We start from the raw sequence: 12785 nt of genomic DNA, 5'->3' as shown, positions 1-12785 counted from the left end.
AGAGGTCGCGCGCTGCGTGCAAGAAGCCCGAAGCCTCCCCATTGGCCCTCCGTTCTGTGCACAGCGAGCGGGCATAGGGGGGCGGTCCCGTGGGCGTGGTCTTTTACCGGGGACCCCGCCCAACCCAACTCCCCTGGCCAATGACCGGCATCCGCCGTGCGGGGTCCCGCCCCTAGCGCGTTGAAAAGGGGACCCCGTGCTAGGGGCGTCCCGCGGGCGGCTCAGTCGCGGCGGCGGAGGCGCCGAGAGAGGGGCTGCAGCCGGGCGCTCGGGAAGCTGCTGGCGCGGCCACCTCGCCCGCGGAGCTTGGAAGGTGGCGGGGTTGGTCCATGGCGGCAGGCACCTCCTCGTGTTGCCGGGGCGGGCTGCAGCCGCTCAGGGCCACCGTCCCCTTCCAGCTGCAGCACCGTCGAGGCGGAGATGGGGGCCGGGCAGGTAACTGGGGGGCGGGGGCGTCCGTTAAACGAGACCTGGCTAGGCCTAACTACGTGGTGGTGGGGGGGGCAGGGTAGGTAGCCGCTTCAGGGGGCAGCAGGTTAAGGGCCGTAGGTGGGCAAGCAAGCAGTTAGGAAGGGGAATAAAACCGGTAAGTTCGAGGTGGGGGGTAGAAAGTGTTTCTGAGGGCTGTTGGGGGGGCTGAGCAGCTGGGTGGGGTGCAGTAGAGAGGGGGAAGTAAGGTGGGGGAGCCATCTTGGAGAAAGGGGTGCATGAGGGCAAGTGATGGGGGGGGGTGGGCTGAGAAAGCAATGGGTGCAAGTTGCTATTAAAATAATAAGGTGCAAAGAAGGTGAGGGGGGTTGAGGTAGTTTCTGAGGTAGTCGGGCAATTATTAAATTTGTATGCTGCCCTTCATCTGGGGGGGGCATTGGTTTGTGGAGTTGAAGGGGCGAAGGTTAAGTCCAAGGGGGGCAGGGTGTGAACAATGAGGGGACCCCCTCCCCCCAGTTTACAGCTAACAATAAGATTATTAAGCATGATTGAGTTCAGGCAATCTGCAGGGACCCAAGTTGCTGGGTTGAACAGGCAGCAAAAACTCCAGGAGAGATTCTCCCATCAAGAAACTGTAAAGTAATGCACATTGGGATGAACCAACACATACACCCCTCATAAAATCCTGCCTACATATTGTACTGCTGGTGCGTGGGTTGGCTGTGTCCACACCAGAAAGGGATCTTTGGGAGCCTGGTGGAAAGCTCCCCCGAAAAAGGCCTACGCTTCGAGTGTTGGAGAAGGCTAAAACAACACAACGTTGGAGATTAATAGGCTGCAAGTATCATTGTTGCCATATGATGTGGCCACGCTTTGGAATGCAGCCAGAGTTGTGTTATTTTGAAGGGGGGAAAGGGAACGTTGCACAGCTGAAAGAAGGCTCAGAAAAGAGCAGTTTAAAATGAAGTGGGTGTGGAGGAAGAGGATGGGCGGTGCTGTTTTTTTTTGGGGGGGGTTCCCTTGAGCTGCTTGCACTGCAGGCTGGAGCTGTGCTTGTGGCCCAAGTTAGGATGCCTCTGTGGGAGAAGGTACGAAAATACGTATGTATGGTGAAGAAATGGGATGGGCCAAATGTTGGATGGGAGCGTAGAAGAAGAAAAAAGGTCAACTTCCAGAGGGGGAGCCATAGTAGGCTGTTGCAACAAAAACAAGAGTTGTAGCATTTTTTTTTTAAAGGACTAATAATTGATGGAGGTCCTGCAGGTGGAACCAAGCAGGTTCAGATCTCAGAGAGAATATTTAGTGGCTTTCCTGGACTGTGAAAATGGAGGCTGCTTGAACAGGTGGGGATTTGTAAAAACATTTGCAAATGGTCTTGGAACAGAGGAAGCTATAGGGCAGGTCAAACAGTGGGTGTGGAAAAGTTAGGCCGAGATCAGTGAAGAGCAGTGGCAGCTGAGGGCTTCTGTGTTGTGAAATGGTGGGAGCAGCAAGCACCTGGCGAGGGAAGTGGAAGTAATGTAGTAGTAGGGTGTTCTGCTATTTATTCGGTGTACTTTGCTATGATAAATGGCTAAGGAACATGGTAGGAGCTTAATGTAGGTAGGACAAGAGAAGGATTTATTCTGGGGAAATGGGTGGGGGCAGGACAAAACATTGACAGAGATGGGGAGTAGTGGTGCCCCATTATAACACTCTTTCCCCTCTCTGCTGCACTTTGATTTCATTGCTATGATATGCTACCACCTCCTTTCTCTGCAGGGTTTTTTTCTTTTTTGGGGGGGCGGGGGAGGCAACTGTATCTGGGTCATCTTGATTTAGCACCAGCCAGTTCGTGGCCAATGTTCCTTTGCAGGCAAAATGGTTAGCCTATTCAGGTGATCCTGTACATAACAGCAAAAAGCAGGAGCTAAAGCTGTCGGCACATTTGCATGATGGATTGATCAGAAGTTGGAAACAGAGATAAGGATGTGCCTGTGCCTGTGGCAGCCTCAGTCTCTTGCTGTTCCCCTCCTCTAAATTCTTCTCTAGGGCGTATAGGCGCTGTGTGTTTGTGCTTTGGGAAGCTGGGCTTCTCTTATTCTGTGGGGAGCTTGGCTTGGCTTACTGATCTTCCTTTACTGCTGTTGTGGTTTGCTTGACTTACTGTTTTAAAGAATAGAAAGCCATGCCTGTTTAATCTTAGGGTGAGTACCTAGTGCCAGATCATACGTACCTGTCGTAGTTCATATATACCTAACGCCTTATGCAAGCTCCCATAAGGAGGGAGACGGAACTGTGAAAATAAAGCATTAACAGTTGTTCGTTCAGATTGTATTCTTGTAGGAATATATGTGTTTTTCCAGACCTATCCCAAAGAGTACGCCAGAACACTTCATAGTGCTGTTGTTTTTTTATAAGTTGAGGAAACAGTGCATTTTTAGTGAAGTGTTTTCACCTCTGCACATTTTACTCTTGGAATCTCATGCTCAGCTTGCTGGCGAAGGAGTGAAGTTCTTTCAGGGAGCTCTGGTTTGATCTGAGGCTCTGCAAGGCTGTATTGGCTGCCACATCAAACCATTGATCCAGCTTTTGGATGCTTTTTTTTAACTTTGCAGTTATCTCTAGCAGTAGGAAATGTCAGTGAAGGTGGATCTGATCACAACAGAGTTGCCTTTTGACCAGTTTGGTGGGTGTTCATCTTATTGGAGAAACTGCTAAACTCTTTATTTATCACTTAATTGGTGGGGGGGGGGTTATGATGTTGGGGGGAATTAATAACACTGGGCTCCTAGCTTATAGAAGCCTGTCTATTCTTGCTCCATGTGCAGCTTATGACAACTTACTAAACTCCCCCAGGCAGCTCACAGCAAGTCAGGATGCTCTGAGGTCGGCAGCTGTCCTATCATTAGTTGACAAATGCATTATTTTCAGTTGCCAAAGACAGGACCACAATGAAATCAGTAGAGTGCAATGTTATGGCCAGACTCCATAAGAAATTGCTCCGATTTCTGGCCTAGCTGCTCTCCATTAAATTCATTAAAGGTGTACCTTTATATCTATTTTATTAGTGTATTGATGCCAATGTTTTCCTTTGAAAATATTGAAACCCATCCTAATAAGATGTTTGATTAGTAAAAGGATTGCATTCTTCCATTTCCCCTTTTGAAATGAGCGTATCTTACTTTCTGAATCACCTAAAGGAGCTAATGGTGAGATCTGAACTGAAGGAATTGAATTCCAGTGTTAAAAAGTAAGGCTGTGTGTGCTGTGGGACAAGACTGAATAACTCCTTAGTGCCTTATTTTGAGCAGCTGACACACATCACAGCCATGATCTCTCTGTCCTAGCAAGGGGGTGTTCTGTAAAAACACCCTCTGTTCCCTAGTAAGTCCTTTCAGACCCTGCATTACATACATAAACTCCTCCTAGAGAGAAAGTATTTCCCCCTCTGGTGGACAAAGGCATCCTGGGGACCCTCATGTAACAACATTCCTATCAGCAAAATGGCTGGAGTTCAGGGCATGTGTTTGTCAGCTCAAAGGGGAATACAGAAGTGTAGATTTCACTTGTGTTTTGTGTACATAGTACAAGCTGAGCATGTTTAAATAAGGAACCGAGAGCTCAGGGTCAGATGATGCTTGATGCCAGGAGATTTGAGTGTTTGCACCCAGATCTGCAGAAACCCACAAAAGCGAGGGGGGGGGGAGAGGTTACTATTTGAGAAGCAAAAAGGATATGCAGTGGAGATATTGCATTCCTGCTTTGCTCTTTAAATTGCCCCCCTCCCACGCACATGCACGTTTCTGCAAGATCGTGGCAGATCCAAGTTTAAACACACGCCTGCTTCTGTTTTCTATTACCAGCGCAACAAATGGAAAACGGAGAATTGCTCCAGAGATCCACACACAGATCCCACAAGGCATTAGCAACGTTTTAAGATTTAGATCCCCTCAAGGCTGCTTATCAAAATTAGGAGGCTGGGAAATGCCATCTGTTTTCAGTGAGACCTGATCCCTTAGATCCCATTTTCTCTTTCATTATCCAGTTCCGACTCTGGTACTAGTTAGGACCGAGGTGTGTTTTTTGTGTTCCTTTTTTTAAAAAAATACTACCTCTGTTACCAGAGGGCCTTGACAAATGACTCCCATTTGCAGAAAGTAGTTATTGCCGTGCCAGGGAAAGTACACGCAGTGCCTTAGAGGCATGCGAATTTATATTTCAGGCTGAGTGGGTAGAATGAAAGGAATACGAGATGGCAAGGCAGGTAATAGGCTCGCATGACGAGGTGGTTGGGTCCCCCCCCCCAAAAAAAGGAGCTCTCAGCCCACTTTGCATAGGATGTGTGTGCTCATGGCACCTGGGCAGAGGTGGTGGATGGAGCAGAATTAATATAAAAAATCTTCCCTGTAGTGGTGAATACAGTGGGCACAGCCTGTGCTTTTTCTTTCTGTGTGGGGCGAAGGGATGTGGGCGTGAGAAAAATCTCTTTGACATCCGCCACCAAGCTGCTCTGCCGCCACCCTGCCTTCCTCAGCTTTAGCGGTGGGTGGTTACAGAGAAAGCACATTCACCCTGCAGCCCCTCGTGCCACAACTCCTGCGGAAATGATGAGCCAGCTCTGAGCTCAGCATTCTGCCCCCTTGGTTACACACGTGTTGGGTGACACAGTTGAGCCTTGCACACTATGTGAAAACGATGCTTCCGGCTTCTGTTCAAACTCTGGCAGCTAGCCCCCAATCCTGGTACTCGCACAACCCTGGCAACAGGCCCAGAAGCTCTAAACTCTTGTAAGGCTGTGGTGGTAGTGGTTATTCCCTCGGTTAGGTGGTTAACAATCCTAAATTTGTTGAGCACAAGAATTGAAAGGAGGAAGAGGAAACCTCAGTCCTGTTTTCATTTGGTGATGGTTGGCAGCGGAATCGTGGGAGGATTATCACCAGTGATATAACCAGTGTTTGCTTAAGGTGCCAAATGGCTCCTTAAACCAGGGTTACAGTCGCCAGAATGGAATGTCTAGTTGCAATTTTTGGGGTCAGGCAGCTCGAAAGTCATATTTTTCAATATGGCTCTTTGGCTCCTGGAATTAATTCTGATTGTGCAGACAAAATATAGCAGAATTCTTCTACAGGATGTGCTGCTAGAGTGTGAAAACGGTCACGATCCAAGGATCCCCCAGCATGCGCCTCCAGATGGTGGAGACGTCGGGCACCATCCTGGCACCCGGGCATCTTCACTTGGCCTCAAGTGGCTGATCGGCAGGTGCAAAATGCACCTGGTAAATTTCGAACGCTGGATGCACATGAACAGAAAAGCGGCTACCAAGAGAAGGCAGGTAGCAGTGGGAGGACTGTTGGTGGCTGGAGATGGATAGCAACCTTAGATTCCCCAGCCTTGCTCTGCTGCACCTGGAAAACAACACCACCAGCCCTGCCCATCAAGAGCAAGAACCCGGCCACTCCCGTAGCTTGAGCCTACTCATTTGGAAGCACAGCAGGCTGCAGTCAGTGGGGCAATCCCACAGGGTAAGAAACTGTCCCTTTGGGTCTCTCCTTCGTGGTGTGATTTGTTGTAGATGGACTTACTGAGACATTGGACCAGCTGGGATGGGGATATGAGTTAACTTGGCTTCTAAGTGAGAGGTGGAATGCTCTGTACCTCTGTCTGTGTGGCTGGTAGGTGCTTTGTGGTTTTGTTGTTTAATATTGTTGCAATTAACCTGTATTCCAAGGTTGAACCCTTGAACCAAAAAAGCAGCACGTAAATAAACCGTAGAATAACAAGTTGCCTCCAAGGAAGACAAGATGCACTATGGTTTGATAACAGTTCTTGCCACAGAACTGCATCACCTGGCTCGAGTTTTTTTCATATCACATGTTTCAACAGGCGCTAAACGGTTTATCATGGAGGCAAGAGCGAAGTAAGGAAATTACAAATGTACATTTGTATCTGGCAATCAAATCCATACACAATAGGTAAGCATTGTCAGTTATGTCCTATTATCGCTGGGCAAACAACTCAACATTATGTAAGCCCTGTTGAGTCACCTTTTCATTTCGTTTTCTATTCTTAAAACGATCACCCCATCTTCATATCCTGCAAACACAACTGCAACAGAGGGTAGTTACCATCTGCTAACCCATCAAGACACTGACTGGAATATATTGGAGCAAAAGTAGAAGGAGGCAAGTTATTCTCTCCTTTAAAAAAAAAAAAGGCTTTCAGCCAAAGTTTTCATATTTTGTGTGTGTGTGTTTTACCACCTAGGAAATTCAGCTGTTCGCGCCTCTTTCCACCAACGGCTCATGCCACCTCGTTTTATTTAAGACATATGCACCACTTTCTGCTATAAATAGTACAAAAGGCTGCTTGCAAATACCAAGGATAAAAATGGTGCCTGATGCCTATGTGAAAGATTCCCTCCTTGGTACCTTCTCTTCAGCCGCTCTGGGCCAGGCGGTTCCCCTGTCCCTGTGCTTTGAGGGAGGTTGCTGCAGAGAACTTGAGAGCGGAATGCTCTGCAATTACCAGATGCCCATCGCCAGATGACAAACGCATCTCTTCAGCTGCCAAAAGCCCTGAACCATAATAAAATCAGTGGAGTGCTACATTAGCGCCAGATTATAGAGGAGCAACTCCCGGGTTTGGCACAATTATGGCCTGGCTGCAGCATCAAACGGTTAATATGCCCATCTCCCCTAATAGACAGAGACACTCCCCCCCCCAACCCCTTCAGTTGATCTTCCAATTCACTTTCAGCAGGAGTTTTTATTTCAGCATTGCATGGTGGTCTCTTTCTCTCTTACTCCACAATTAGGATGTTTATGAACGTTTTTTTAGCATTGCAGCAAGCTCAGTTGGTGGCTGAGGGCCAGGCAACAAGTTTCTGATGGTTATATATGAGGTCTGGTGGCTGCCATTGCAGTCTCTCGATCCATACAGTTGCTGGGACTTGTCCTTTCAAGAGAAGAAGCATAGGTCCAGAGTGTGACCCACTGGCACCTCCACCGTGCGTCTGCAGGATAGGGGCCAGTCGTAGGGCGTGGCCTTTGGCTGATTATAAAATGCATTTGGGGCTGGGGTGGGGGCAGAAGAATCCCCTATTGCTGCTTGCCTAGGGCCTCCTTGGGTGCAAAGTAGGCAGCAGTGGTACAAAGTGCTGTAGGTGAGCAGGCCGAGAATGCTAGCACTCATGCAACAGAGCGCCACCCTGCCCTGCATGCTGTGTGTCTGCACTCCCGGGTGCAGAAGTTTCATTGTCTCCATAAGCAGGCCTAGCACACTGTGGTACTGGGATTGGGGGGCCCAACTGCATGTTTCTTGCAAACACAACAAAAGGCAGGCGGAGGTTCTCCCTCCATCTCACAGAGGCGTAAGGAGCAGGAAGAGTTGGAATGATGTATTGGAGGACAGATGCCCTTAACCTTTTTGTGCATACACCACTTTACTGCTAAGTCCCCCTCGCTTCCTTTGGACGCCTGTGTTTGAAATTAGCCAGGGGCCAGGGGCATTTTGCATCTGACTATCAGTCACTTGTGAAGATCCCTGGGCACCAGGATAACGCCTGACATCACCACCACCTGGATTGTCCCCTGATAAGGTTCTCAAGATAAAAAAAATTCCTTCCAGTAGCACCTTAAAGACCTACTACTGGCCATAATAACTAGCGAGATGTTTAACTGAGAATCAATCACAGCCAGTCCGTTATTTGAAAAATAAGACTTGAGTTGTTGTGCCCCAAAAATGGCAACTAGACATTTTGTTTTCGCAACTGCAAGCTCTGTTTAAGGAGCGATTTGGCCCCTACCTTTTATATTGTATCTGAGTTTTTTAATACCATGGAAGGAAAACTACGTTTTAGGGCAGGGTAATTTAAAGTGGAGAAATAGTGGGTGGTTATTTCCCCCTAGGGATCTCCACTGGCATGCTCTCATAAGATGCACATGTGTCTAGCATCAGTGGGGGAATCCAGATGTTGCTGAACTGCATCTCTCAGCACCCCAGGCCTTGCTGGTGGGAGTTGGAGCAACATCTGGAGGACCAAGGACTCCCCACTCCTGGTGTAGCATGTCGTTCTGCTCCTGATCTCTTCCTCAAGAGCAAAGTTACTATTTCTTTACCCATTAGATATCTAAACATGAAGCAGACGGGCAGGGTGTGGCAGTGGCAGCTGCCTGTTGCTGGTGCATTTGATTCCGAGAAGGCACTTAATTGTGGAGTGGATGCTAACGAAAGCCATGATTTCAGTCCTGGTCTCGTTCTCTTACCAAGCTGGAAAATGTGATGCTTGCTTCAGTCTAAGTTGAGTAAAACTGCCGTGTGAGCCACCAGCTAATTCCTCTCAGTTCTGTAAACTGGAAAAAAAAATCTCCTGTCAACTTTTCCTGCGTTTGAGGTCCAAGTTGCTCGTTTCTATGCCTTTAGTACCCTCTCGTGTACCGTGGTGGGGTGGGGGGAGCCAAGCAGTCTTGCCTGGCATCATCGCTGCACAGATGGCTTAAATCTGGCATTCTGACAGCCTTTAAATGCAGACCTGAGATCCTGATGGGGCATTTGTGCCGGAACAGTAGAGATTAGTCACCGCTTAATGGAAACAGTTCTGTGGAAGCTGAGGTACAAACTGCTAACATAGGTTGTGCTTCTGAGCAGACAGGATCTTGCTGGTCTTGGTAGAGGAGGATGCACCCTGCAGGTAGTGTGCTTGAGAGTTACCCTTCTCTGCCCTCCCCCCAAGAACCTCACCCAAGGGGGGTGCTGCTTATTCTCCCCCTCTTTTCTTAAAGGTGCTCACATCTCGAGCTTCTCCGTCCAGTAGTAACTTCCTCCTGCTGCCTGGATATACAGTGGTGCCTCGCAAGACGAAAATAATCCGTTCTGTGATTCTCTTCGTCTAGTGGTTTTTTCGTCTTGCGAAGCAAGCCCATTGACGGATTAGCGCTATTAGCGGCTTTTAGCGGCTTATCGGATCAGCTGATAAGCGGCTTAGCGGCTTAGAAAAGGGGGGGAGGAGGAAAAAAAAACCAGCAGGAACTCGCAAGACATTTTCGTCTTGCGAAGCAAGCCCATAGGAAATTCGTTTTGCGAAGCACCTCCAAAACGGAAAACTCTTTCGTCTAGCGAGTTTTCCGTCTTGCGAGGCATTCGTCTTGCGGGGCACCACTGTATGGGGTGTGGGTGGGCTGTGACTCCTCAAGAAGACCTCTGCACATGTTCAGAAAGTAGGCATTCCAAAGTGCATTGCCAACCTTAGTCCTCTTGACCCCCACTCTTAAGTGTAAGCCCTAGCTGGTGAATTGTACCAACTGTTCTCTCTCTCTCTTTCTCTGCTGAAGCACTCAAGGCTTTGAAATAATGGACTGCAAGCTCAGAGGCATGTCACAAGAGGGGCATAAGGAAATCCAGGCACCAGCTTTTCCATAACATTACCCATGTTTCTTGCTGGAGACTGGCTTCCAAACTCATGCCTGTTAGCCGTGATGGGTATGGGTATTTCCCCCCCCCCCGTGCCTTCAGTTGGAGACAGCTGTACTTCTGAATACCTGTTGCTGGAAACCTCAGGAAGGGAGAGTGCTCTTTTGCTAGAATCCTGCTTGCTGGTTGGCCACTATGAGAACGGGACGCCGGACTAAATGACTCATTGGCCAGATGCAGCAGGCTCTTCCTGTGTTCTTAACAGCCCAGAGTGAATGGCAGCTGGTCCCCGCATTGATCTGACATTGTGGGTCCTGGCTATCTCATCCCTTTTGCTGATTTAGCTGGGTGCAATTGCAGTTTGATGGAGTCAGTTCCAAAAGGGGGAGAATCCAAATGACTGTTGGACCCAGGCAACCAATGGAGGGTGGTGGAAGAAGTGCCACTGTTTTCTCCATGCTGCTTTTGGCTCCAGGAGAACAGCTGGGGATGGTGTGGTCACCTAGGGTTTCCCCCTGTGTGCCCAGTGATCATTCTTGCTTGCCGCAGTTTGGGCCACTCAGTGCTGCTGTCTGGAAGAGAGAAGGCTGCTTCTGCCTCCTCCCCACCCACCCAGTGCCGGAACTCTGGATTTCTGGGAGCAAAATGGAACCAGTGGGAGTAGTTTGGGCCAGAAGACTCGAGGCTTCTGCCCAGAGATTGTCTAGGCAGTTAAAACGGAGCAGCAGAATCTACTGGTCCCTGCTTGCTAATCAGCTGATAAGAAAGTAGGTTATGGAAACTAGCAAAGCAGAGGCTTCGGAACAAACGTGAGCAGTAGTTGGCAGTCATCCGCTTCTCAACCAGGGCAAAGGGAGCATTTCTCTCTGGCTTGCAGCACATTGTGGTGATATTTCACTTTTCGGGAACTTGCTATTACAAAAAAACCGAGGTGACTCATCCATCTGACGCTGGGGGTTTTCATTGGAACCTCTCCGCCAAATAGTTTCCTTGCAACCTAGGTGATGTGCACCAGTCCAAGAGCAGAGAGGGAAACCACTGTGAAACTTCTGCCTTTTTTTTTTTTTTTTTTGAAGAACCAGGCATGTTGGCTAGTTAGTGTGTGTGTGTGTGTGTGTGTGTGTGTGTGTGTGTGTGGTTGTGTAGGGCTGGGGGTTGCTGGTTAGTTGGTTGGTCAGTCGGGATGCTGCTTGCCAAATGGAGCAAACTGGGCGTATTCTTGGCCGGGTGGAAATGTTTGGATGCCGAAGGACAAAAATTCCACTTTGCGTCGTCGTCGGTGTGGGTGGATGGAGCTGATGGGAGAGAGCTTTTATATTGCGAACAACTGCTGGCTCTTCTCCTGCCTAGCAAAGAATGGAAAATAAGAGTGTCTCTACTATGAGCTGGATGTTTTAGCTACTGGGCCTAGTGGAACTGTAAGCAGTAGGATACGTGTCTGGGTGGAGGGGAGAACCCAGAGCAGGCTTACCCAGACTTGGGCCTCCAGCTGTTTTCCAACTACAATCTTCCCTTACCCATTGGTCTTGCCAGGTAGGGGACTTGTAGTCCAAAAACAGCTGGAGAGACAAGTTGGGGAAACACTGATCTAGAGTATCTTCCTACCCCCACCCCACCCAAAAAACTGGTGTTCTCCTATTAGCCTTGACTATTGCCCACACTGTTGGAGCCCAAAACGCCATGGTTTGCCCCAAAGAATCCTGGGAGTGGTAGTTTGTTAAGGCAGCTGATGGTTGTTAGGATTCCCCCCGCCCCTTTCCTCTCTGAGCTACAGTTCTCAAGAGTGGTAGTTAACAATCAGTCCCTCTTCTTAGGGAACTCTGGGAATTATGGTTCTTCAAAGGGGAACAGGGGTCGCCTAACAACTCCCAACAACATCCTTAGAAGGCTACAGCTCCCATGATTCTTTGGGGGAGTCCATGTCTTTTAAAGCGGTGTGGTGCTGCTTATATAAATGTGTAGTGCAGATGGGGATCTAAATGTTTCCTTTGCTGCAGGTGTTGAAGATTTGTGGTGCTCGTTTTGTGGTGGTTCTGAAAGAACTTCTCTACATGGGAAGTTTCCGTGGAATCTTAATACTTTGGGTCATTGCTGGGTTGCTGTTTTTCCTTGTGCTACTCTTGTCAGAAGGTTTTGCTTCTCAGAAGGTTTTGCGCTGCGACTTGGGACTATTGCTGCCTGTGCCTCCCTGCAGAATGCAGTGCATAATAATAATAATAATAATAACGAACTACTGTAGAAAGATGACGTGGTCATACTTGGCAACTTGTGCTATACTTGGCAGCTCCCCTAAGGCTACTAATAATTGTGGTTGTACCTTGTATCTGTACTCCTATTTTAGTGTAGCTAGTGTTTACAACCTATTTTATGACTTATGGTTGTTGTAGTAATTTGCAGCTTTTATTTTGCGATCATGGTTTTGGTTTAAACAATCGCGCTGTAAGAAAAGGGCAACCCACAGTTGCGTATTGCAGTAAATGGAAACCAAAGTGGCAGCGCTTGTCAGATCATCCGAAGGTTGTAAGGCCTGCCTAGGCAGAAGCGTTGAGCAATTTCTCAGCCATTCCAGTTGCTTGAGGCTGATGGGTCTTGCAAGGAGAAAAGTCTTCCAGGCTACAAAAATGTTGCTTCTGTTTAAGGTTTCTTTTCATATGCAATGTGCATTCATACCGGTGTATACTTAGCTGCACGTATAAGTATGATGTAAGCATGCCTGAGCACATGGTAAACTTATGGAACCAGACCGCACATGAGACATTTGGTTTTTACAGCAGCATGAAACACTTCCAGCACTCAGACCACTGTCTGGAGGAGAGTGGTACATGCACACCCACACTCAAATAGAGAACTTGGCTACCCATGCATTAATTCAAAGAGAATATTTTATTGCAGCGTTGTTGGTTGGACTACAACTCCCATCATCCCTAGCTAGCAGGACCCCAGCGGTCAGGGGTGATTGGAGTTGT

The 12785-nt window shown here is 48.4% G+C and overlaps 1 protein-coding gene across 2 annotated transcripts in view; it reads left to right on the top strand.

The window, feature by feature from the left end:
* Positions 1–218: 218 nt before the first annotated feature.
* FAM117A (family with sequence similarity 117 member A) overlaps positions 219–12785 on the top strand; it is a 40044-nt gene continuing 27477 nt past the window's right edge. Inside the window, exon 1 of one of the 2 annotated variants that reach the window (XM_082194463.1) lies at positions 219–435. In XM_082194463.1, the coding sequence (XP_082050589.1) occupies positions 330–435 (106 nt within the window). In that variant the 5' untranslated portion in view covers positions 219–329. Of the gene's footprint in view, positions 436–6328; positions 6384–12785 lie in introns of those variants that run through there. The other variant, XM_082194464.1, reaches the window with a different exon arrangement.

This window comes from Podarcis vaucheri (genome assembly GCF_965113315.1).
Source record: "Podarcis vaucheri genome assembly, chromosome: 13".
Classification (NCBI taxonomy): domain Eukaryota; kingdom Metazoa; phylum Chordata; class Lepidosauria; order Squamata; family Lacertidae; genus Podarcis; species Podarcis vaucheri.
This window is presented reverse-complemented; position numbering and strand designations above follow the sequence as displayed.